A 25,490-nucleotide genomic window follows, 5' to 3' on the forward strand; every position below is an offset into this window, starting at 1 on the left:
CACACACACACACACACACAAATACACACGCTCAAACTCATATGGGTATATATACTACATATGGAAGGTTGAAATGGAATATTTTTAGAAAGTAATTTAAAATGTTCAAAAACGGAAGCAGCAGGAAAATATCTACTCCAATGATGTGACGACTTTCAAAGACATATAATTTTCTGCTTAATTTGAGGTACTTTACAATTCTCATTCTGTTCAGTTTTCCATGCATGGATTTGTCTGTAAATGAATGCTAACATTTTCATATTTCAATTCCATGATGTTTCTGGAAATAGCTTTTAACGTGTAAAGTGTCATAGAATATGTAGAATCCATAAAATCACATTGTACTGTAATGTTCAGAGTATGCTTAATAGCACAGTACTCAAAGTTGACTCAACTAAAGTGATGTTTCTAAAGTCACTTTAGGTGTATTAACATGTTTCATTGAACTTTTTTTTTTCCTTTAGTGTTTTGGGCTCCTCGGGGTGAATGGAGCTGGGAAGAGTACTATGTTCAAAATGTTGAATGGTGAAATTCATCCGAGCTCAGGACATGCTGTCATCCGGACACCCCTGGGGTATGATCTAAACTAAATCACTTTCCTACTAAAGAAAATAATAAGCCCAGAGAGTCCCTAGAATGCCCTCATGTCTGTGGAGTAAAGATTTAGAAACACCATTTTTCCTCCTGATTTTCCTTCTAGTTGCCTATTTTTTTTTTTTTTTTGGTAAGTCGTAGGGCTTGAACTCAGGGCCTGAGTGCTGTCACTGAGCTCTTTTGCTCAAGGCTAGCACTCTCTAACATTTTGAGCCACAGCTCCACTTCTGATTTTTTGAGTAGTTAATTGCAGATATGATTCTCACAGGGATTTTCCTGCCTGGGCTGGCTTTGTACCGCAATCCTCAGATCTCAGCCTCCTAAAGAGCTAGGATTACAGCCTCCTAAATAGCTAGTGAGCTACTTCGCCTGGCTAGTTGTCTATTCTTTTTTTTTTTAATTTTCAATTTTATTTTATTGTAAGGGAATTACAGAGGGATTACAGTTACACAGGTAAAGTAATGAGTACATACCTTACATAGGTAAGGTAATGAGTATTGTCTAAAATTGTTACCTACTGCCTCATTTTCTCCCAGTTTCCCTCTCTCCCACTCCCCTCCCTCCCAAGTTGTAAAGTTCATTTCCAACATTGTGTCTTGTGAGTATTGCTATAAAGGAGCAATGAATGGTGCTCAACTCTTGTTAACCATTTGCCCAAGAGATATTGTGACAAAACCATTGAAAGCATCAAAATGCATCAGCGATGTTTTGTATATAACCCAAGTGAATGGGAATAAAAAGCCCTCTATTGTGTCTGCTAGGCAGAGCTTCAAGTATGGTTATAAGGGATCAGGTAGTAACCCTCCTTTTCCCACTCAAACTTCATCTTTCTGGAAGTTATGGCTACTTGGGGCTAGAAGCGGTGCTCACCATAAAAGCCCCATGTCCTATGTAGAGGAATAGAAAAGTCATGTTTCCCTTTGTTTTCTACACGGGCACATACTGAGGCTGCCTGAGCCCAGCTGTGGACATCAGCTATATCCAGAGTTATCCCTGCATGGCCCTCTTGACTATACCTCCTCTCCTGATTCCCTACAGGCACATCCATGGCAATAACGATTGCTGTCTGTGTGCAGAGAATACATTGATGCCGATCACTTTGTTGGTTTATGCCAGTGGATGAAAGCAACATTCACACATAATGAGGTTCAAGGATAGAAATAGAACGCATCGGTTAAGTGAATATTTGAGGTTCATATATATAAATCTTACCATTCTGAAAGGAAATCACACTAGCAGTTGACTCACTCTTTGCTGTCCTGTCAGTGATTTTTTTTCCTATAGTAACAAAAGTGAGAAGTCAGGTATTTTTGTTGACTGTGGACATACCTACATTTTCTCCTCACTGACTTCTTTTTTTTTTTTTTTTTATGTTTTTTCTTTTTTTTTTTTTTTTTTTTTTTTTAATTTAATTTTATTTTATTTGTGAACATGCTGTACAGAGGAGTTAGAGTTACATGGGCAGGATAATGTGTACATTTCTTACCAAGCATTGCAGCCTCCTCCTTTGTTTATCCTTCACATCCCTTCCCAGCCTCCCCCCTCCCCCCCTAATCCCAATCCTTCTCCTTCCTCCCTCCCCCCAGCCCCCCCCCCACCAACATTGTAAAGTTCGTTTTGGACATGACAACTTGTACTTCTCATTGTTGCAACAGGTCCACCTGTATCCTTAAACAACTGGTTTTTCCCCATCTCCTCCACAAGTTATACTGACATCAAATATAGTGAAAGCAAGGGTTATATTGTGGGGGAGGGACATACAAAGCAACAAAGAGATAATCTTATAAATGTGTTAGAAACACATGCATGAAAGAAAAAAACATTAAAATACACATCTAAGGGTTCATTTTCCTGACATCACATTATCTGACCTTTTCCGCTTGACTCATACATATACTAGATATTACAAATAAGGGAAACCATGGGACCTACGTTTCTTTGGGCCTGGCTTACTTCACTTAATATAATTTTTTCCAAGTTTTTCCATTTCCTAACAAATGGGGCAATGTCATTCTTTCTGATGGAGGCATAGAATTCCATTGTGTATATATACCACATTTTCTTGATCCATTCATCTACTGAGGGGCATCTGGGTTGGTTCCATATCTTAGCTATGGTAAATAATGCTGCAATAAACATAGTTGTGCTGGTAGCTTTAGTGTGGTCTTGTTTGTAAACATTAGGGTAAATGCCCAAAAGTGGGATTGCTGGGTCATAGGGGAGCTCTATGTGGAGTCTTTTGAGGAACCTCCATACTGCTTTCCAAAGTGGTTGAACAAGTTTACATTCCCACCAACAATGAATTAAGGTTCCTTTCTGTCCACATCCCCTCCAGCATCTGTTGTTGTTAGAGTTCTTGATTTTTGCCGTTCTCACTGGAGTGAGGTGATATCTCAATGTTGTTTTGATTTGCATTTCTTTTATGGCTAGGGATGTTGAACATTTCTTCATGTGTCTATTGGCCATCCTTCTTTCTTCTTCAGAGAAGTTTCTCTTTAAGTCTTTCGCCCACTTATTTATTGGGCAGTTGTTTCTTTGAGGATTTGTTGTTGGGGGGTTTAATTTTTTGAGTTCCAAGTATATTTTAGATATGAGACCCTTGTCCGTTGTATGGCTAGTAAAGATCTTCTCCCAATCCGTGGGCTTTCTATTGATCTTGCTAGCTATGTCATTTGCCCTGCAGAAGCTCTGCAACTTTATGCAATCCCATTTGTCCAACCTTTCTTTGATTTGTTGTGTTTCCAGGTCTCTATTCAGAAAATTTCGGCCTGAGCCAAGGAGACCTAGGGTTTCTCCTATTCCATCCTGTAATGTTTTCAGAGTGTCTGCTTTGAGTTCAAGGTCTTTGATCCATTTGGAGTTGATTCTGGTGCAGGGTGATATATAAGGGTCTAGCTTAAGTTTTCTACATGTAGTTAACCAATTTTGCCAGCACCATTTACTGAAGAGGTTGTCTTTCTTCCATTCTATTGTTTTAGCTCCCTTATCGAAGATTAGATGGCTATAGGTCTGTGGGTTCATTTCTGGGTTTTCAATTCTATTCCATTGGTCCTGAGGTCTGTTCTTATGCCAATACCAAGCTGTTTTGATTACTATGGCTTTATAGTAGAGTTTGAAGTTTGGTATTGGTATTCCTCCAGCAGTGTTCTTTCCATTCAGGAGCGTTTTTGCTATTCGGGGTCTTTTATTGTTCCATATGAATTTTTGGATTGCCTCTTCTATTTCCTTGAAGAATGAGGGTGGAATTTTGATAGGTATTGCGTTGAATTTGTAGATAGCCTTGGGAAGTATTGCCATTTTCACGATGTTAATCTTTCCAATCCAGGAGCATGGGAGGTTTTGCCATTTTTTAAGTTCTGTGTTGATTTCCTTTTTCAAGATTTTAAAGTTTTCATCATAGAGGTCCTTCACTTCTTTAGTTAAGTTAATTCCTAGGTATTTTATTTTTTGTGGGGCTATTACAAATGGAGTTGCTTTCCTAATTTCAGCCACACTTTTCTCATTGTTGGCATCCTCACTGACTTCTTTATTTACAAGTTCATATGGACCAAAGAGACAGAACTTTGAAAAGAATGAAAAATACATGATTTACTTTTTTATTGCCCAAAAGACTGATTTTCTCCTTTATTATTCCATTTCATCATTTGTAAAAAATAATTAGAAAATGAAATTCAAATAGCTGCTCTTGAAAGGATGAATAAATTTGCATCCACATAATGGTCGGCAAGTCCCTTATTATGCTACATATCTGTGTAATTGGTTTAATTATAACTAAATCACACTTGCATTAATTATATTTTTAACCTTGATTATTTGTAATGTTAATTGCACATTGGTATTCAAGGAATTAAATAGGCAATTAGAACCACAATGGAACTTTTAACTACTTAGAGTGTTGGAATATACCTTCCTGCCCATGCAGCTCATAACTGATTGCTAAGTAATTGAGACACATGGACACAACCATTCATTATATTAAGTTTCATTTTGTCTCTTTTCTGAGGTTATATTATATGAAACAGTGGCCTTACTGAGTTTCTGTTTAAGAATTTACAATACTGGCATTGTCTTCCAGTTCTTTATACATTAACAACTAGAGACAGATCAATGGGTAGATATGGGATCAATATACTTTTGCAAGAACTCTGACTTTAATGCAAAATGGGAACTAGGACTTTTGAAAGCAAAATGTATATATCCAGAATGTATATATTCTTATGTAACTCTAATGATAATATCCACAAATATGTATACTAAGTGGTCTGTAATTTCTGTCAAAAAGTCCTCTCAGAATCCAGAAAAGAATGCATATTCTTAAGCTTGGGAAATAGGATGTATTGTAGCATACACACACATACGCACACATTCATACAAATGTATAATAAAAACGAATTTCACATTAGCAATTATAATTTGATTTAGAACATATCAAATTATAGTATAAAATGAGCTCCTGATATAACAATTTGGTTACAAATTGACAGACTTCTATCCTTATAAAAATCACAATGCATTTTATTTTACCAACACAGTGCAAATAATTGATTTTGGATTACCATAAACTTGGCCTGCACTCTTCAACAAGTCACGCTTTCCATGCCTCCTCATCAACTTCTTTTAACCCAACAGGTGAACTCTTGGGTCTCAAAACCACTGGAGTTAACTAAATGTTGCTAACAATAGTCATGATTTACTGTAACTCCTTTTCATATACAGACTTTCATTCTTGTGCATTCCTAATGATTACAATGACCTTGGGAAGCCGATGTTATTCTAATCTAACTTGTGAGATATATAAAATTCGATAAAACTGAAGGAATTGTAGAGCTCAAACATCTAGAAAGTCATCGGGGATTTTGATCCAAGATTTAAACTCTTAACTCCTACATTTTTTCTAACGTGTTCCTGTCTCACTATTCACTAAGCATTCACCGAGGAGAACATTCACTCAACATCATATTCTATAAGTGAGGCAATAAAAAGTTGGGCAGGGAAGGTGGCTCAGTGGTAGAGCGCTTGCCTTGCATGCATGAGGCCCTGAGTTCGATTCCTCAGCACCACATAAGCAAAAAGAAAAAAGCCGAAAGTGGCACTGTGGCTCAAGTGGTAGCTTGCTAGCCTTGAGCTGAAGAGCTGAGGGACAGCGCCCAGGCCCAGAGTTCTGGCCCCACGACTGGACCAAAAAAAAAAAAAAAAGAAAAGTATAGAACATTGAGCAGCATTAAGTACTTTTGAAGTAGACATACAGCAGAACAGTAAGTATTTAGGTGATAAATGTTATTGCTCTTATCTTTCCTTCAACATTCAAATACTCAGAAACTGAGTTTAATAGAGGATCATGTTTTTTTTGTAACTTACTCAATATAGTATTACAGTGATCCCAAAGATGAAAAGAGTGATTATTTGGTTAGGAGAAAACAAAATAAAATGAACAAACACATGAACATTTATTAAATAGAAGTCTAGGAAAAATCATATCTAAGGCAAAGACATTTTTATATTAACCAAATGTACTTTGCTATATTTGCTATAATCATTACAGTCAGAAAATTCTGTGTGTTAAATCCAAACTATGAAAATGTGCTAAACAAACTGTTGAAAAACTATAAAGAGAATAAGAAAATAATAAAAAATATTCTATTTACTTTTATTGTCTAGTGCTTAAAGAAGTATAATAATAAAGATAAAAATATAAAAATAAGGGCTGGGAAGGTGGCTCAGTGGTAGAGTGCTTGCCTTGCATGCATGAGGCTGTGGGCTCAATTCCTCAGCACTACATAAGCAGAAAAAGCCAGAAGTGGCACTGTGGCTCAAGTGATAAATGGCTAGTCTTGAGCTGAAGATCTGAGGGACAGTGCCCAGGCCCAGAGTTAGGCCCCATGACTGACCAAAAAAATATATATATATTTCTTTATATTTATAATATATTTATATATTTATCATTTTATATATTATATATTTTATAGTATAGTTTATTGTATATAATATAGTATATTTACATAATATAATTTATATAGTTATGCATTTATACAAATAAATATATATAAAAATATGTAAAGAAGAGCCAGGCGCTGGTGCCTCACGCCTGTAATCCTAGCTACTCAGGAGGCTGAGATCTGAGAATCACGGTTCAAAGCCAGCCCAGGCAGGAAAGTCTGTGAGACTCTTATCTCCAATAAACCACTAGAAAACTGGAAGTGGCGCTATGGCTCAAGCGGTAGAGAGCTCACCTTGAGCTGAAGAGTGCAAGGACAGCGCCCAAGCCCCACGATCTACAAAAAATAATGTGAAGAACTGTAATATATATGAGGTATTTGATTAACAAGGAATAATGTACATATGAACAGATAATAAATAAAACTCTGTGTGCTTATTTGTGAGTTATGAGAGCAATCCCCATCAAAACAAAAAAGTAATATATTTGTCTCATTATTGAGCTTTTGCATAAAAAATGGTGGAGGCAAATTGGGAAAAGCAATGTTCAAAGAATTAGTAGTCAAGAATTTCCTGGTGTTGAAAACACAGAGGATTTCTTAGCCTGAAGAGCTATTATACTTCTCTCACATAAAAAAGACTTATACCTAGGCACAATGTGGTAGAATGGAATATGCCAAATAACTCTCCAAAGACATGTGGAAGGAAAGATAGTTCGCAATGAAAGAGTTAAAAACTATACCTAAGCCTAAAAATCTGTAGTCACTAGCCACTTATAATATTGAACAATTACATTTAAATATATTAAAGATAAATAAACTTGCTGGATAGAATAACAATCCTATAATCTCAGCTACTCTGCTAGATCAGGAAGATAGATCATGATTCAAAGTTGGTTTGAGCAAGCAGCCTAGGCAAAAACATTAGCGAATTAACCATGTCAACAACAACAAAAAAAAGCATAGTGGTACTCCCAAGTCTTCCCAGATACATGAGAAGCATAAGTAGTCCAGGCTAGCTGTCCAAGAGGCATGGGAAGAGAAGATCCTATCTGAAAAATAGGGTTTGGGGGAGATGGCTGAAGTGGTAGAGTCCCTGCCTAGCAAGCAAAGTATAGAGTTCAAATCCCAGTACTGCAATTAAACAAACAAAATAACGTAAGTTCAGTTTCTTTTTTAAATAAAATTTTAAATTTATTTTTAAGTAATTGTACAAAGGAGGTGCCATTTAACAAAGCAATTTATGCATCCTGACCAGTGGTATCCCCCTCAACATTTTCACCCTACTTTGACTGACCCCTTCCCTTACTTTCCTTAATTTTGTGGTATATATAATGCATTCTTGACTTCATTCTCCATATCCTCCACCCTTCATTTATCTTCCCCCACTCCCCTTGGCCCTACATCTCCCCCCCTTTCATATACCAGTACATTTCTTGGTGTTGATTACTATTTGAGCTCTCCATAGAATCTACTATACTTCCATGAATTCATTTGAAACCATTTGCATAATGCCTAACGTGATTACTTATAGATTTATGGGTCAATTCTGCTCACTCCAATGAAGAAAACTCTGGGAACAGCCTAGAGCACATGTGGGTTTCTTCCATTTTAGGCAACACAATCATAGTACAGTTACATTACTGGTGGCCATGGCTGAGTGTGACAGTGCCAAATTAGAGGGGAAGCTAACTTCTTGGCAAATAATTGAAACAGTATATAACAAAATAATACTGTGAATGGAAATGGACTGACAGGTCAGATACTTGTGTATCTAGATGCAGAATTACAATTTTTATTTGTTCCTTTTTTCACATCTTGCAAATGGCTATGTTAGTTCATGGTGCAATTAATTAAAAAAAACTACATTTTTTTAAGGCACTAACCCTTCTCTTCACATTTCAGACTAGGAGCTTGCTTTTTTAATGCGTGAGCTGGGATAGACATTATCTTCTGGCCTTGGTTTCCTCATTTTAAGTGACTATTATTTAGAATTCATGTGAGTGTTAATTGTTAGCTTAAGAATGCTATCAAAATGCTAAGCATTATGGGTAAAGCACTTAGTACTTTATATACAAATTATGTTGCTTTATATAAAAAGTACATAAAATTCATTTATGGCTTTAAAAGGAATTTATCTTTCTTTAGATTACCAAGGAACAGATATTAGAGGAATTTAAATTATGACCTCACCAACCAGGGAATTACTCAACTTATTCTTCCGCCATTTAAAATTAAATGACAGTTTAATAATACTTACACAGATTTAGGAAAGTAATGAAGAAAGTCTTTGACTATTTTAAACACTAGTGATTTTCATTTTTTTTGTTCCAGCTTTGAAAAAAATTCTGCCTATCTATATGTCTATGAAATACAAGGCATCCATACTTATTTTCTTCTGCATATATACTTATAGAGAGGACCATTTCAATAATTGCAGTGATAGTATAGTTAGTATAGTGTCTCATTCATTTTGCTCAGTTTCTAGATGCATATGTTATCGTACTATTTTTGAACTTCTCTACAGTGTTCCTATGAATGCCTGTGTTATAGTCCACTGAATATCAGATAAAATCTCCATCACCCCCAAAATAATAGTAAAAAAATCAACACCAGCATGTACTGAATCATTTATATCTCCTGTAGTTAAGATTCTCAAGTGAATTTTCTAGTCATGGACTATAGAACTCCTACCTGAAGCCTCTTAATGCAAGATAGACAATAGTGGTGCTTGTTCCAGGGCCTACAAGGTGGAGTAAGTACCAGCACAAGACATCTGTTTTTGCTGTAGGAATTGAGGGCAGGGAGCCAGGGAGACCATATTATACAATGTGTTCCTCATTGAAAGGGTTTTTAGTTTCAGATTGTTGTTTGTTTCATCTGCTAATGCATTGTCTTAGGTGTTCATCCTGTCAACCAAGGTATCTTTGATATCTTTTCAAAACCAGCAACTTTAATGCAGAAGTAGAACTCTGTGTGTGTGTGTGTGTGTGTGTGTGTGTGTGTGTGTGTTTTCTAAAGGAACATACCTTGTGTGTATGAAAACTCGCTGGCATTCCATTGATAATAACTAGTTTAATCTGTTATTACTCCCTCCATCCCGCCCCTGGAACTTTATCCTATACCAATAATTATCTTCCTGTACTCCTACTCTGATGTGCCAGGATAATTAAATCATCTTGGGTAATCTATTGTATTACAAAGTGGCATTAGAAAAATTGTAAAAGTCCCCTGGCAGAGAAATACCCTCAGCATTTTGTTAATTAGGGGATAATGTTCACTGAAGTGGAATATTGGAGGGAATTGCTTCCTTTCCAAGGTACTTAGATACAAAAACCAATTTGAATACTGGAATCATTGTAGTCCTAGAATCTGTTTTTCTAAGGCTCTTCCAACATAGAACCCTATTTTCCTTAATGCATAGAGTAAGTTTCTGGGGAAGGGAGAAGATAAACCACTAATATGAGACATTCTTTGTCTAAGGAATTTTAAATACCAAAAGTAATCTCAAAGATTGTATATTGTGCTTCATGAGATGGATAATGCTCCCTGTGGGGCCCTAAGTCTGCCTCAGATGCTCCTATCACAGTGAAAATGAGCCATGCCCATTTGTTCTACTAAGTTATTTGTTTTACAATTTTCAACTTAGAAATTAATGTTGGCTTTATCTGATGATTATAAATTGCGGTCAGTGATCATTCTGTTCATATTGCAAGTGATTTTTGTTATATATATATTATGAGGAATACATCTATTATAAAATACTTTTTAAATTTTTTCTTGTTAATCTGTAAACCAGGAAGAATAAATTTACAGACCGCCCCCCCCCCCCCCGTGCCCCGCCACATAACATCCAAATCCACACTCTAGGCTACTAGTTTTCAAATTTACAGGCCACAATGGTACAAGTGCATATCACAGTTGAGGTCGGAGATGCCCTGGCATCACATTTTTGCTTAACATTTCGTGTTATTGGTTGCCTTTACTTAATTTGTTTTGTTTCCTATGGATTGTCTCTCCATTTTCATTCCCAAAATATGTTACATAACCTATCAATTTGATTTTCTTGAAGCTTTGTTCTATGCTGTCTCTCAAGGGTCTAGTCCTCAGCTGCCCTGTGATTGCCTTTGGCCAACATTGCAACTTTCTTGTCTTCTCTTTTATTGCTGCCATTTTTTTTTGTTTAATGGTTTCTATTCTCTTGGTTTATTCTTTCCTATTTTTTGTTGCTATTGTTGTTCTTTGAGAGCAATTCCCAGAAATTTCCTGAGGAAAAATTAGTAGGAAACAATGTCCCTCAAACCCATAGTATGAAAAATTGTTAATCTCTCTCCAATATTTGTGTGCTAGTTGGGCTGATTAGTAGTGAGATATTATATACTCTCTGAAGAGTTTTCAGTGTATCTTTCCATTGCATCACCTAGGGTTCAACATGACTCCTGAGGCATCTAGAGGTATGATAACATGATTCATTTTAGGGTATGTGTGTCTGGTCTTAACATTTAATGATGCTGTGCCTTGGCACCTGTCTTTAACTCTTCCTCTTCCTCCTTGTAGTTTATTATGTTTGGTGTTCTACTGACCCTTTCTACCTGGAGGTTTACTTTTGTTAGTGCCAACAAAGTTATAATTGTCTCACCCTGTTTTCTCTGTTCTCTCTTTCTTGACTTCTTATCCTTAGTTATTGTGCTCCCTAGAACTAAGAAAGTCACATTGATGTTCAGTCTATCATTTTTGTTTCTGACCAGCTGATATATTTCCTGATATCTTTCCACTAATTATTGAGTATTTTGCTTTAATAATACATTTAAATATTTCAAGGTCTGTTTTCTTTGTTTTGTTCATTTCCCTTCCTTCTGACTTTTAAGACTCCTGACTAGTATGACATCTTCTAAGGGTATTCTATTATTTTTGTTTGTTCATTTGTTTGTTTAGGAAGAAGATTATGAATGAGAGAGAGAAGCAAAAATGAACTATGCCAACATATGTGGGTTAAAGAAAATATAGCATAGTACCACACATCTTTGAGAGAAGTGCAGAAAATATAAGATCATACATGATTTTGAGTATGAGAAGTTGTAGCCAAAGTATTTTGAAGCATTGAATATTAATTAGCAGTAGACAATGTTACAAAGGGAACTAAAGGAGAAGAAGGTGCATTTAGTGTTAGAAACTTGGTTTTAGTTGTTGAAAATTCCATGTAAATTTTCTCCAAAATCAATATATTTCTTTTTTTAATGTTTTTTTTTTTATTGTAAAAGCAGCGTACAGAGGTGTTAGAGTTACAGGAGTAAGGAGTACATTTCCTATTGAGCATTGTTACTTCCTCCTTTGTATTTCTTCTACTGTCTCTTCCCTCCCTACCACCCCAACTCCCCTCTCCCATCCAAGTAGTAAAGTTCATTTTCAAGTAGTGTCTTCTACATCTCATTGTTACAATGGGTCAAACTGTATCCTAAATTCAGCATTTTGATATTTCCCTTCCCCTCCCCAAATTAGAAAAATGTTTATACAAGATGTAGGGCACTGGAATCAAATATAGTAAAAACAGGGGTTATAAACCATGGGGTAAGAACATACAAGAGAAACAAAAAATCACACAGTACATTTTAGATACATTAAAAACAATAGCAAGAAAGAAAAAAGTTGTGTTCCTACCTTGGGGTTCATTTCACTTAACATCATCTTTTATGGTCATATGTATATAGCTTTTGACCTTTCTGCTTGTCCTTGACTTATACTAGTTATTGCAAATAAGGGAAATTATTGGACCTGTGTTTCTTTGGGCCTGGCTTTCTTCAGTTAATATAATTTTTTCCAAGTCTTTCCATTTCCTAACAAATGGAGCAATATCATTCTTTCTGATGTAGGTATAGAATTCCATTGTCTATATGTATATTTTCTTGATCCATGCATCTACTGAGGGGCATCTGGATTGGTTCCATATCTTAGCTATGGTAAATAATGCTGCGATAAACATAGTTGTGCTGGTAGCTTTAAGTATAGCCTTGTTTGTGATCATTTGTATAAAGCCCAAAAGGGAATGTTGAGTCATAGGGGAACTCTATGTGGAGTCTTTTGAGGAACCTGCATATTGCTTTCCAAAGTGGTTGAACAAGTTTATACTCCCACCAACAATGCAGTAGGGTTCTCTTTTGGTCACATCCCCTCCAGCATCTGTTGTTATTAGATTTCTTGATTCTAGCCATTCTAATTGGGGTGAGGTGGAATCTTAATGTTTTGATTTGCATTTCTTTTATAGCTAGAGAAGTTGAGCATTTCTTCATGTGTCTGTTGGCCATTCTTTTTCCTCTTCAGAGAAGTTTCTCTTTTAAGTCTTTAGCCCATTTACTAATCAGGAAGTTGTTTCTTTAAGGATTTGTTGTTGGGGGATTTAGTTTATTTTTTATTTATTATTATTATTTTTATTGTGAAAATACCATACAGAGGGGTTACAATTACATGGGCAAGGTAACGAGTACATTTCTTATCAAGCATTGTTGCCTAATCCTTTATTTCCCCTTCCCAGCCCTTCCCATCCTCCCCATTCCCCTCCCTCCCCCAAAACGACATAATGTTTTTACATCTCATTGTTGCAATGGGTCCACCTGTACCCCTATTTAAACAATTTGTTTTTTTTTCTTCCCTTCCACAAATTATACCAACATCAAATACAGTGAAAACAGGGGTTATACCATGGGGGAGGGACATACAATGCAACAAAGAAATCATCTTATAAATATGTTAGAAACAATCACAAGAAAAAAAAAAAACATTTGAATCCTTATCTTGGGGTTCATTTCGCCTAACATCGCCTAACAACAACCATTTCTGCTTGTCTCAGACATACACTAGTTATTGCAAATAAGGGAAACCATGGGACCTATGTTTCTTTGGGCCTGGCTTACTTCACTTAATATAATTTTTTCCAAGTCTTTCCATTTCCTAACAAATGGGGCAATGTCATTCTTTCTGATGGAGGCATAGAATTCCATTGTGTATATATACCACATTTTCTTGATCCATTCCCTTTTGAAGGATTTAGTTTTTTGAGTTCTAAGTATGTTTTAGATATGAGACCCTTGTCTAATGTCTACCTAGTGAAGATTTTCTCCCAATCCATGGGCTTTCTATTTATCTTGCTAGCTATGTCCTTTGCCATACAGAAGCTCCACAATTTCATGCAATACCATTTGTCCAACCTTTCTTTGATTTGTTGTGTTTCTAGGTTTTATTTATTAAGGAAATTTCAGCCTGTGCCTAGGAGCCTATAGTGTCTCCTATTACTTACTGTAATGTTTTCAGGGTGTCTGCTTTGACATTGAGATCTTTGATCCATTTGGAATTAATTCTGGTGCAGGGTGATATAAGGGTATCTAGCTTTAGTTTTGTACAGGTATTTAACCAATTTTGCCAGCACCATTTACTGAATAAGCTGTCTTTCTTCCATTCTATTTTTTGACTCTTTTATCAAAGATTAGGTGGCTATAAGTCTTTGGGTTCATTTCTGGGTCTTCAATTCTATTCCATTGGTCTTCAGGTCTGTCCTTGTGCAGGTACCAAGCTGTTTTGGTTATTGTGTTTTTGTAGTAGTTTGCACTGTTCTTTCTGCTAAGGATTGCTTTTACTATTCAGGGTCTTTTATTGTTCCACATGAATTTTTGGATTGCTTCTTCTATTTCAATGAAGAATGAGGTTGGGATATTGATAGGTATTGCATTGAATTTGTAGATAGCCTTTGGCAGTATTGCCATTTTCACAATGTTAATCCTTCTAATCCAGGAGCATGGGAGGCTTTTCCACTTCCTAAATTCTGCCTTAATTTCTTTTTTTAGGTTTTTAAAATTTTCATCGTAGAGGTTCTTCACTTCTTTAGTTAAGTTAACTCCTAGGTATTTTATTTTTTGTGGGGCTATTACAAAAGGAGTTGCTTTCCTGATTTCAGCTGCACTCTTCTCATTGTTGGCATACAGAAAAGCCGTTGATTTATGATGGTTAATTTTATACCCTGCTACTTTGCCAAAATTTTGGATCAGCTCTAGTAATTTGGGAGTGGTCCATGATATTCTTTAAATATAACGTCATATCATCTGCAAAGAGGGAGAGTTTTACTTCATCTTTCCCTATTTGTATCCCCTTTATGTTTGCATCTTGTCTTACTGCTGTAGCTAGACATTCTAACACTAAATTGAAGAGAATTAGAGATAATGGACATCCTTCTCTTGTTCTGAGTTCAGAGCAAATGACTTTAACTTTTCACCATTAAGTGTAATGCTGGCAATAGGTTTATCATACACAGCCTTTATTATATTGAGGAATGTTCCATGGATTCCTAGTTTTTCCAGAGTCCTCAGCATAAAGGGGTGTTAGATCTTGTCAAATGGTTTTTCTGCATCTATTGAGATAACCATGTGGTTCTTAGCCTTGCTCTTTTTGATGTGATGAATTATATTAATTGATTTTCATATATTGAACCAGCTTTGCATCCCTGAATTGAATCCTGTTTGATCATGATGTATGATTTTTTTGATGAGTTATTAAAGTTGTATGGTTGAGAAGGTTTGGATCTATATTCATGAAAGAAATGGATCTATGGTTCTCTTTCTTTACTGGGATGAGGGTTATGATGGCTTCATAGAAAGAGTTTGATAATGAACTTTTACTTTTAATTTCATTGAAGAGTTGGAGGAGTATTGGTGTGAGTTCTGCTTTGAAGGCCTTGTAGAATTCAGCTGTAAATCCGTCCAGTCCTGGGCTTTTCTTCATAGTGGGAGATCTTTTATTGCTGTTTCTATTTTGATGCTTTAAATCATCTTGGTTTAGTTTTGGCATGTCGATATTTGCTAGAAAATCATCCATTTCTTCCAGATTCTCAAACTTATTAGCATAAAGGCTTGAGAAGTATTCCCTTACAATGTTCTGAGTCTTGGTTACTTCTGTGGTGATATTTCCATTCTCATCTTTGAGTTCGTTTATTTGGGTGTGTTCTCTTCTTTTACTGGTAAGATTTGCTAAGGGTCTGTCAATTTTGTTTATTTTTGCAAAGAACCAACTCTTTGTTCTTTGATTTTTTTCTTTTCTTTTATTCTAATTCATTTAATTCTGATTTAATTTTAATTATTTTTACTGTCTGCTGGATTGGGGTTTAGCTTGCCACTCTTTTTCAAGGAGCTTCAGGTATCTGATTAAATTGCTGGTTTCAGATCTCTTCCGTTTGTTGATATAGGAAATCAGAGCTATAAACTTGCCTCTGAGTACTGCCTTTGCTGTGCCCCAGAGGAGCTGATAATTTGTGTGTGTTCATTTTTGTTAAATATCATGAACATTTGAATTTCCTTTCTGATCTCTTCCACGACCCATGGGTGGTTCAACAGTGTGTTGTTCAGCCTCCATGTGTTACGGGACTTCCTTTGGTGGTTTTTGGTGTTGAATTCTAATTTTATTCTCATGTTTGAGAGAATGCAGGACATAATTTCAATGTTTCTGAATTTGGACAAATTTTCTTTGTGACCTAAAATGTGGACTATTTTAGAGAATATTCCATGTGCTGAGAAGAACATGTATTCTGATGCTGTTGGGTGAAATATTCGGTAGATGTCTGTTAAGTCTAGTTGATCTATGCAGTTGTTTAGATCTGATGTTTCTCTTGAGTTTTTGCTGGGTTGATCTATCCAGTGGGGATAGTGGTGTGCTAAAGTCCCCAACAATTAATGTCTTTGGATCTATGTGAGATTTCAGGGAAAGTAATGTTAGATAAATTTGGGTGCTCCATTGTTTGGTGAATAGATAGGTAGAATCATAGTGTCCTCCTGAAGGAGAGATTCCTTAATTAGCATGCAGTGACCTTCTTTATCTTTTCTCGCTCATTTTAATTTATAGTCTATTTTATCTAATATTTGGATTGCAACTCCTGCCTGTTTATGGGGGCCATTTGCTTGGAATATTTTATTCCAGTCTTTTACTTTCAGAATATGTTTGTTTTTGTGGGCTCATCATGTCTCTTGAAGGCAGAAGATAGGATCTTGCTTATTGATTCAACTAGACAGTATGTGTCGCTTAAATTGGAGAGTTCAGTCCATTAATATTGAGAGTTAGGACTGAGAGGTGTTTGGTAGTTCCTGCAATGTTATCTACCCTCTTGGGGCCTGTGCCAAGTGGGTTCTTCCTATGATTCTTGTATTCTCTGTTTGGGGGCTGTTTCTTGTCGTTTGTTGTGCTCTTGTTGGTTTTCCATGTGTAGGACATCTTTAAGTATCTTTTGTATGGGTGGTTTGTTGGAGATATATTGTTTTAATTTTTCTTTGCTATGGAAGGTTTTTATAAGACCTTCCATTATGAAGGAGAGTTTAGCTGGGTAAAATATTCTTGGTTGATAGCTATTTGTCTTTAGGGCATGGCATACATCATTCCAGGCTCTTCTTGCTTTAATTGTCTCTGCTGAGAAATCTGAAGTTATTCTGATTGCTTTCCCTTTATAGGTGATTGATCTTTTCTCCTTGAGAGCTTTAGGATCCTTCCCTTGCTCTGAATTGATCCTGTGTGGATTGTAATGTGACTTGGGATGTCCTGTTCTGGTCTGGTCTATTTGTGGTTCTACAGGCTTCTTGTATCTGAATAGGCCTATCTTTTTGCAAGTTTGGGAAGTTCTCTGCTAGGATCCTGTTAAATAAATTTCCTAGACCATTAACTTCTGTCTCTAGGTGCTCCTCTACACCCATTATCCTCAGATTAGGCCTTCTGATGGTGTCTTCTAAATGTTGAAATGTTCGATTTGTCTTGTATAGTTGTATATTCTTTCTTTATATTATCTAAGTTGTCTTCAATTCCAGAGATTCAATCTTCTGCATGGTCTAACCTACTGTCAAGACTTTCTATTTTGTTTTGTATTTCCTTTCCTTCTAATTGGTCAGCTTTGATGGCTTCAAATTCTTTTTTGGAGCTTTGTTTTAGATCTTGAATGAACTTCTTTACTTCCTTAATTTAGTTTTCAGTGTTCCTTCTCAAATCCCTTAGGTGATTGGTTATGGTTTCATTGGACTCCCTTCCCTTCTCATGGGCTCCATTCAGCATTCCCTTTGTGGCCTCCTTGGATTCCTTCAGCTGTCTGTTTGTGGATTCCATGAATGCCTCCATTAATCTTTGTCTATTCTCATCCTGCCCACGCAATTCCTGTGTTAATTTTTGATTAGCTTCCTCACGCTCACAAAAGTCTTGTATTAATCTTTGTCTATTCTCATCCTTCTCACACAATTCCTGTATTAATCTTTGATTAGCTTTCTCAAACACACAAAATTCCTGTATTAATCTTTAGTTAGCCTCATCATGCTCACAAAATTCCTGTATTAATCTTTGGTTAGCCTCACCAAGCTCATGCTTTTCCCTATCCCACTCACACATTTCCCTATCATACTCACACAGAGTCCTTTGCAGGCTTTCAATCTTTTCATTCAGCGTGTATACCAGTGGTGTTTGTAGAGCTTTTTGGGAACTCTCCTCTGGATTAGTCATTAACTGCTCTGTTGCCTGATTATCCTGAGTGGGAGGGAGTTCAGATACCCGGACTTGCCATTTTTCTTGTGTTTCTCTGGCTTGTTCTGCCCAATTGGTATGAAAGCAAAACCAATTTCGTGCTAGAACACTACTCTAAGGCAAGTATCAACCAGAGCCCTGTATTTGTACTGATTGTTTGACACAGTCAAAATGAGTACAGATACAATCTAATTCAGCAGATACAATCTAGTTCAAGAACAAATAACTATAGATTAATGGACTAAGAACATCAAGGGAGTCATCAGACCAGAAATTAATAGGTTTAGGGAGAATTGTGGGGAGAAGATAAGGTTGGAGGAATGTGAGGATGGAAAAGGAGAGAGGGAATTTAACCAAGACCTAAATTCAGAGAGAGGAAACAGATACAAGGAAAGGAGGAGAGAGATAAAGAATCAAAGAAAAATGAAAAGATAAAAATTAAAAATGAAACACTTAAAATTATATAAATATAAAGAAATAATACTAGAGAGGAAGATAGAAAGGAGAGAGATAAAGAAAAAAGGAAAAATGTAAAAATCAAAAATTAAAAAATTAAAAATGAACCACTTAAAAGTTATGTAAGTATAAAGAAAAAATACTACTATTATAGGAGTTAAGGCTGAGAGTTGAGTAATCAATTTCTGAATTAGATATGCACAAAATGAAAGTAAGGTATAATAATTGAAGGTGAGTATATATCTGGGGATGAGCAGAACAGCAATTAAGTAATGCTAAAATAACCCAAAAAAGAATAAAATGGAAAAGAGTAAAAAGAATTAAATACACACACACACACACACACACACACACACACACACACACACACACACACACACACCTAAAATAGAAATGATGGAAAAAAAACCCTCACTTTAAAATTTTTTGAAAAGATTAGGTAGAAAAAATAGTTATTTGAATTTTTTGGGGGGAGGAGCGGGAATCTTGTGTCTTTCCTGTGTCCATAATCAGTCTCCTGGTGGAGTCTCTGGTTTGCTTGTGGTGTTCGGTTTTATTGTGGCTTGAATGGTTTCTTAAGTCCGTTTGTTTGAGCAGGCAGAAAGAAGCTCTGCCTTACCCAGAACATTATGACCCTCTTCCCAGGCTAGTTCAGTGGAGGGAGATCTATTCTAAGTATCACATAAGAGGGAGATGGCCAATGCCTCTAGGTTTCAGTTGCTGTCATAGGGCTAGGTTGTGGGTAAGGTTGAAGCCTGTCAGAGATCAGTAGCTTTACCTTGAGGGACTGGCTCCTGAGACACTCAAAGAGCCCAGCCTGGAGCCATTCTCAGGATTTAAGTTTATTGAGTTTCAATTGTTTTTCTTTTACCCCTCCTACTTCTGGGTCTGCTGCCTAGGCCTCAGTGGGGACTGGTGACCTCTGGCTCTTTTTACCCAGTGTAGACAGTCACTCCTTCATGGACAGAGCTATCTCTACCTGGGATGGGCAAATTTTCCCTGGGTGGAGCTGGGCTGAGTAAGTCAGGTTCCTGTGACCTTTTGAATGGCTCCTATTGTCTTCTCCCAAGGCCTGAGTTGAGTACTAGCTGTTCTGGCTGGGTCTTTGTCTATATCAAAGATGGAATAATTCTTCAGTGGTGGAGGAGTGCTACCTTCCCACTGCTGCTCTGTGAGAGGGAGTGAGGATGTTTTGGGGTACTCATGCCAACCCTTTGTTTCTGGGCCATCCAAGGTCTGCGACTGTCTGTGTTCAGCACGATGAAGATTCCCACTCCTTGTCAGTTCTTGCTGTTGGTGAGTAGAATCTGCTTGCATAATGCCTCTGGCACCTTTTGTCTGGGGCTCTTCTCTGTTAGTATTGTTGTCCTGGCAGCAGCTGCCACCACCACTGCCATGGACACAGGCAAGTGTTGTAATCTGTCTCCTAAATCAAGCTGCTTGAAATTTTCCTCACTGGCCGAATTCTCAGTACTATGATTGCACACTTGGTGTGACTCTCTAGCCTAGGACTTTTCACTAGAACACTAATATTGCTTTCTTATGTGAGAACTTGTTCAGCCCCCAGCTTCTCCTCCACCATTTTCCTCCAGACTCTAATACATTTCTTATAAAAGGATAAATATGCCACACTTATGCTCTTTTCCTTGTTCTTAAACATAACTATAGAAGACAAATATGTACTTTGAGGATGACTGGAATTAAGTCTTTTTTTCCATTTAATTTATTACCTGAAATAAGGATATGTGATTAGCAAAATTAATTAGCATAAATAGCAAATGTGTTGTAATTTTCCTGTGATATTAAAATATCATGATTCTCCAGGGAGAACAACTATGCTTCATTGTTTTGAATTATTTTGTATATAAAATAACATTCCAGTAAACAAAAGATGGTATTCGTCATGCTGGATCCATAAGATCATATCATCCCATGAATAATTAGTCAATTTAGTCACAGAACAATGAAACATTGAGTGACTCATTTCTCAGAATTTATCACCATTGTTAAGTAATTCAAGACTAAATATACTTGTGCACATATACTTGTCACTTTTGGATGTGGGCTTTCTTTGAATGCTACCTTGGTCTAAAATGTCAATTATTTCCTGAAACTTAAAAAAGAAGTCATATTAACACATTAATGTCCTGCTACAGTGTAACAAAAAACACCATAGAAAAAAATCACTTATAAAAGAGAAATGATTTATTTTGGGTTACTCTTTTAAAAGTTTCTTGTCCATGGTTACTTGGCTCCATTGCCTTTGGGACAATTTTTCTATGGTAAGGAAAATATGGTGGAATCACATGACAGGAAACTGATCATTTCTTGAAGGGGAGAAGAGGGAGAGGACGGGATAGAAAGGGGGACGGGGAAGGAGAGAGTGAAAGGAAGGACTTGGGCCCCAATCCCCTTCAACAGAACACCCTCAGACACCTCTCTTTATCTCACTAAGCACCACCACTTGAATGTTTAACTACTTAATGGTATCATAGACTGGTGATCAGAGCTAAACAACATGACCTTTTAGGAAAACATTTTACCTCTAAATACAAAGAATGATGTTGCTTTAGTATTTGGCGCTATCATTTGAAAATATGGAATACATGCACATGACAAATCTTAAAGACTATAGAAAGGCATAATCAAAGTATAGTCAAAAGTATAGAAGAGCAAGCATAGTTTTCTTTTTTTCTCTTAATATACATTTTTTATTGTAAAGATTAGTGTGCAGAGTGGTTACAGTTACATGAGCAAGGTAATGAATCCATTTCCTATCGAGCATTGTTACACCCTCCTTTATTTTTACTCTACCATCCTTTTCCTCCCCACCTCCCCAACTGCTCACTTCTACCCCCCACCAAAGTTTTAAAGTTCATTTTCAGCATGGTATCTTGTACATCTCGTTGTTACAATGGCTCATCCTGTATCTTTATTTCAGCATTTTGTTATTTCCCTTCCCATCCACAAATTAGAAAAATGTATATACAAGATGCAGGATACCAGAATCAAATACAGTGACAATAGGGATTGTACCATGGGGGAAGAACATACAAAGAAACAAAAAAATCACATAGTACATTATAAGTACATTAAAAAGAACAACAACAAAGATAAAACTGCTTGTGTCCCTATCTTGGGGTTCATTTCACTTAGCATCAGGTTAGATGGTCATAAGTACATAGCTCTTGATCTCGTCTGCTTGTTCTAGACATATACTAGTTATTGAAGATAAGGGAAAACATGGAACCTATGTTTCTTTGAGTCTGGCTTACTTCACTTAATATAATTTTTCCCCCAGTTTTTCCATTTCCTACCTAACAAATGGGGCAATGCCATTCTTTATGATGGAGGCATAGAATCCCATTGTATACATTTACCATATTTTCTTGATCCATTCATCTACTGAGGGGGCATATTTTAGCTATTGTGACTAATGCTGCCATAAACATAGTTGTGCTGGTAGCTTTAGTATAGCCTTGTTTGTGATCGTTTGGGTAAATGCCTAAAAGTGGGATTACTGTGTCATATGGGAACTCTATGTGGAGTCTTTTGAGGAAACTCCATACTACTTTCCAAAGTGGTTGAACAACAATGCAGTAGAGTTCCCTTTTGGCCACATCCCCTCGAGCATCTGTTGTCATTAGATTTCTCAATCATAGTTATTCTAACTAGGGTGAGGTGGAATTTCAATGTTGTTTTAATTTGCATTTCTTTTATGGTTAGAGAAGTTGAGCATTTGTTCATGTGTCTATTGGCCATTCTGATTTCCTTTTCAGAGAAGTCTCTCTTTAAGTATTTAGCCAATTTATTAATCAGGAAGTTGTTTTTTGAGGATTTGTTGTTGGGGGATTTAATTTTTTGAGTTCTAAATATATTTTAGATCTGAGATCCTTGTCTAATGTCTACCTAGTGAAGATCTTCTCCCAATCCATGGGCTTTCTATTGATCTTGCTAGCTATGTCCTTTGCCATCCAGAAGCTCCACAATTTCATACAATACCATTTGTCCAACTTTTCTTTGATTTGTTGTGTTTCTGGGTTTTTATTTATTAAGAAAATTCAGCCTGTACCAAGCAGCCTAGAGCTTCTTCTATTCCTTTCTGTAATGTTTTCAGGGTGTCTGCTTTGACATTGAGGTCTTTGATCCATTTGGAGTTGATTCTGGTGCAGGGTGATATATGGATATCTAGGTTTAGTTTTCTATAGGTGTTTAATGAATTTTTCCAGCACCATTTACTGAAGAGGCTGTCTTTCTTCCATTCTATGTTTTAGCTCTCTTATTGAAGATTAGGTAGCTATAGGTCTTTGGGTTCATTTCTGGGTCTTCAGTTCTTTTTCATTGGTCCTCAGGTCTGTTCTTTTGTCAGTACCAAGCTGTTTTGATTACTATGGCTTTGTAGGAGGGTTTGAAGTTTGGAATTGATATTTCTTCAGCACTGTTCTTTCTGCTAAGGATTGTTTTTGTTATTTGGGGTCTTTTATTATTCCATATAAATTTTTGGATTGCTTCTTCTATTTCCTTGAAGAATGAGGTTGGGATACTGAATTGTAGATAGCCCTTGGCAATATTGCCATTTTCATGATGTTAATCTTCCCAATCCAGGAGCATGGGAGGTATTTCTACTTCCTTAGTTGAAACGGTAGCTTTCTTAAGTTGAATGTTTTTCTATCTGTGGGTTTACTTGTTTATAGTTGTTCACCTTCAGTCCATCGACGTGTGGTACAGAAACAAGCTAGTTTGCTGTGGTTAACTCCTCAGAATTCCTACCAATTTAGAAAAGGACAACTGACTAACTTTAAAACACCATTCTGGAAACAGCCTGGGCATTCATATTTCCTGGAAAATAACTTTTATCTACAATGTGAATTTATTTGCTATAACTTAAAGCATCATGTTCTCATGGTTTGAATTCCTTTGATATTGTAAAATTGAGCACCTATTTTGGCTTTTAAAATTTTTACCAATTTATTTCATGTTTTTATTTATTTTCTATACATTTCTCTGAAGAAACTAACAATATATCAACATTTTTTCATGAAATTAACTATTTGCTTTATAGTTTTGTAATTAGTTGATTTCTAATTTTATTATTAAATGATTTTTAATTGTCCTCTTGACATCTTTTGGTTATTTTTTCTAACTTTATTTTTTTCTTCTCATAATTTTTTTTATTGTGAAAATACCATACAGAGGGGTTACAATTACATGGGCAAGGTAATGAGTACATTTCTTTCTTTTTTTTTTTAATTTTATTTTATTTGTGAACATACTGTACAAAGGGGTTAAAATTACATGGGCAGGATGATGCATACATTTCTTACCAAGCATTGCAGCCTCCTCCTTCGTTTACCCTTCACCTCCCTTCCTAGCCTCCCCTCTCCCCCCCACCCAATCCTTCTCCCCCTTCCCCCCCACCGACATTGTAAAGCTCGTTTTTGACATGACAATTTGTGCTTCTCATTGTTGCAACAGGTCCACCTGAATCCTTAAGCGACTTGTTTTTCCCCATCTCCTCCACAAGTTATACTGACATCAAATATAGTGAAAGCGGGGGTTATACTGTGGGGGAGGGACATACAAAGCAACAAAGAAATAATCTTATAAATGAGTTAGAAACACATGCATGAAAGAAAAAAAACATTAAAATACCTATCTAAGGGTTCATTTTCCTAACATCACATTATCTGACTTTTTCCGCTTGACTCATACATATACTAGATATTGCAAATAAGGGAAACCATGGGACCTGTGTTTCTTTGTGCCTGGCTTACTTCACTTAATATAATTTTTTCCAAGTTTTTCCATTTCCTAACAAATGAGGCAATGTCATTCTTTCTGATGGAGGCATAGAATTCCATTGTGTATATATACCACATTTTCTTGATCCATTCATCTACTGAAGGGCATCTGGGTTGGTTCCATATCTTAGCTATGGTAAATAATGCTGCAATAAACATAGTTGTGCTGGTAGCTTTAGTGTGGTCTTGTTTGTAAACATTTGGGTAAATGCCCAAAAGTGGGATTGCTGGGTCATAGGGGAGCTCTATGTGAAGTCTTTTGAGGAACCTCCATACTGCTTTCCAAAGTGGTTGAACAAGTTTACATTCCCACCAACAATGAAGTAAGGTTCCCTTCTGTCCACATCCCCTCTAGCATCTGTTGTTGTTAGAGTTCTTGATTTTTGCCATTCTAACTGGAGTGAGGTGGTATCTCAATGTTGCTTTGATTTGCATTTCTTTTATGGCTAGGGATGTTGAGCATTTTTTCATGTGTCTATTGGCCATCCTTCTTTCTTCTTCAAAGAAGTTTCTCTTTAAGTCTTTCGCCCACTTATTTATTGGGCAGTTGTTTCTTTGAGGATTTGTTGTTGGGGGATTTAATTTTTTGAGTTCCAAGTATATTTTAGATATGAGACCCTTGTCCGTTGTATGGCTAGTAAAGATCTTCTCCCAATCCGTGGGCTTTCTATTGATCTTGCTAGCTATGTCATTTGCCCTGCAGAAGCTCTGCAACTTTATGCAATCCCATTTGTCCAACCTTTCTTTGATTTGTTGTGTTTCCGGGTCTCTATTCAGAAAATTTCGGCCTGAGCCAAGGAGACCTAGGGTTTCTCCTATTCCATCCTGTAATGTTTTCAGAGTGTCTGCTTTGACTTCAAGGTCTTTGATCCATTTGGAGTTGATTCTGGTGCAGGGTGATATATAAGGATCTAGCTTTAGTTTTCTACATGTAGTTAACCAATTTTGCCAGCACCATTTACTGAAGAGGCTGTCTTTCTTCCATTCTATTGTTTTAACTCCCTTATCGAAGATTAGATGGCGATAGGTCTGTGGGTTCATTTCTGGGTTTTCAATTCTATTCCATTGGTCCTGAGGTCTGTTCTTATGCCAATACCAAGCTGTTTTGATTACTATGGCTTTATAGTAGAGTTTGAAATTTGGTATTGATATTCCTCCAGCAGTGTTCTTTCCGTTG

General features: G+C 36.5%; 1 protein-coding gene across 1 annotated transcript in view; it reads left to right on the forward strand.

Moving 5' to 3' along the window:
• Positions 1-25,490, forward strand: part of Abca13 (ATP binding cassette subfamily A member 13) — a 402,123-nt gene that overhangs the window by 291,605 nt on the left and 85,028 nt on the right. Inside the window, exon 55 of the mRNA XM_042684933.1 lies at positions 465-574. Within this exon, the coding sequence (XP_042540867.1) occupies positions 465-574 (110 nt within the window). The remainder of the gene's footprint in view (positions 1-464; positions 575-25,490) is intronic.

This window comes from Dipodomys spectabilis, unplaced genomic scaffold (assembly GCF_019054845.1).
Source record: "Dipodomys spectabilis isolate Male_0828 unplaced genomic scaffold, ASM1905484v1 ptg000092l, whole genome shotgun sequence".
Taxonomy (NCBI): domain Eukaryota; kingdom Metazoa; phylum Chordata; class Mammalia; order Rodentia; family Heteromyidae; genus Dipodomys; species Dipodomys spectabilis.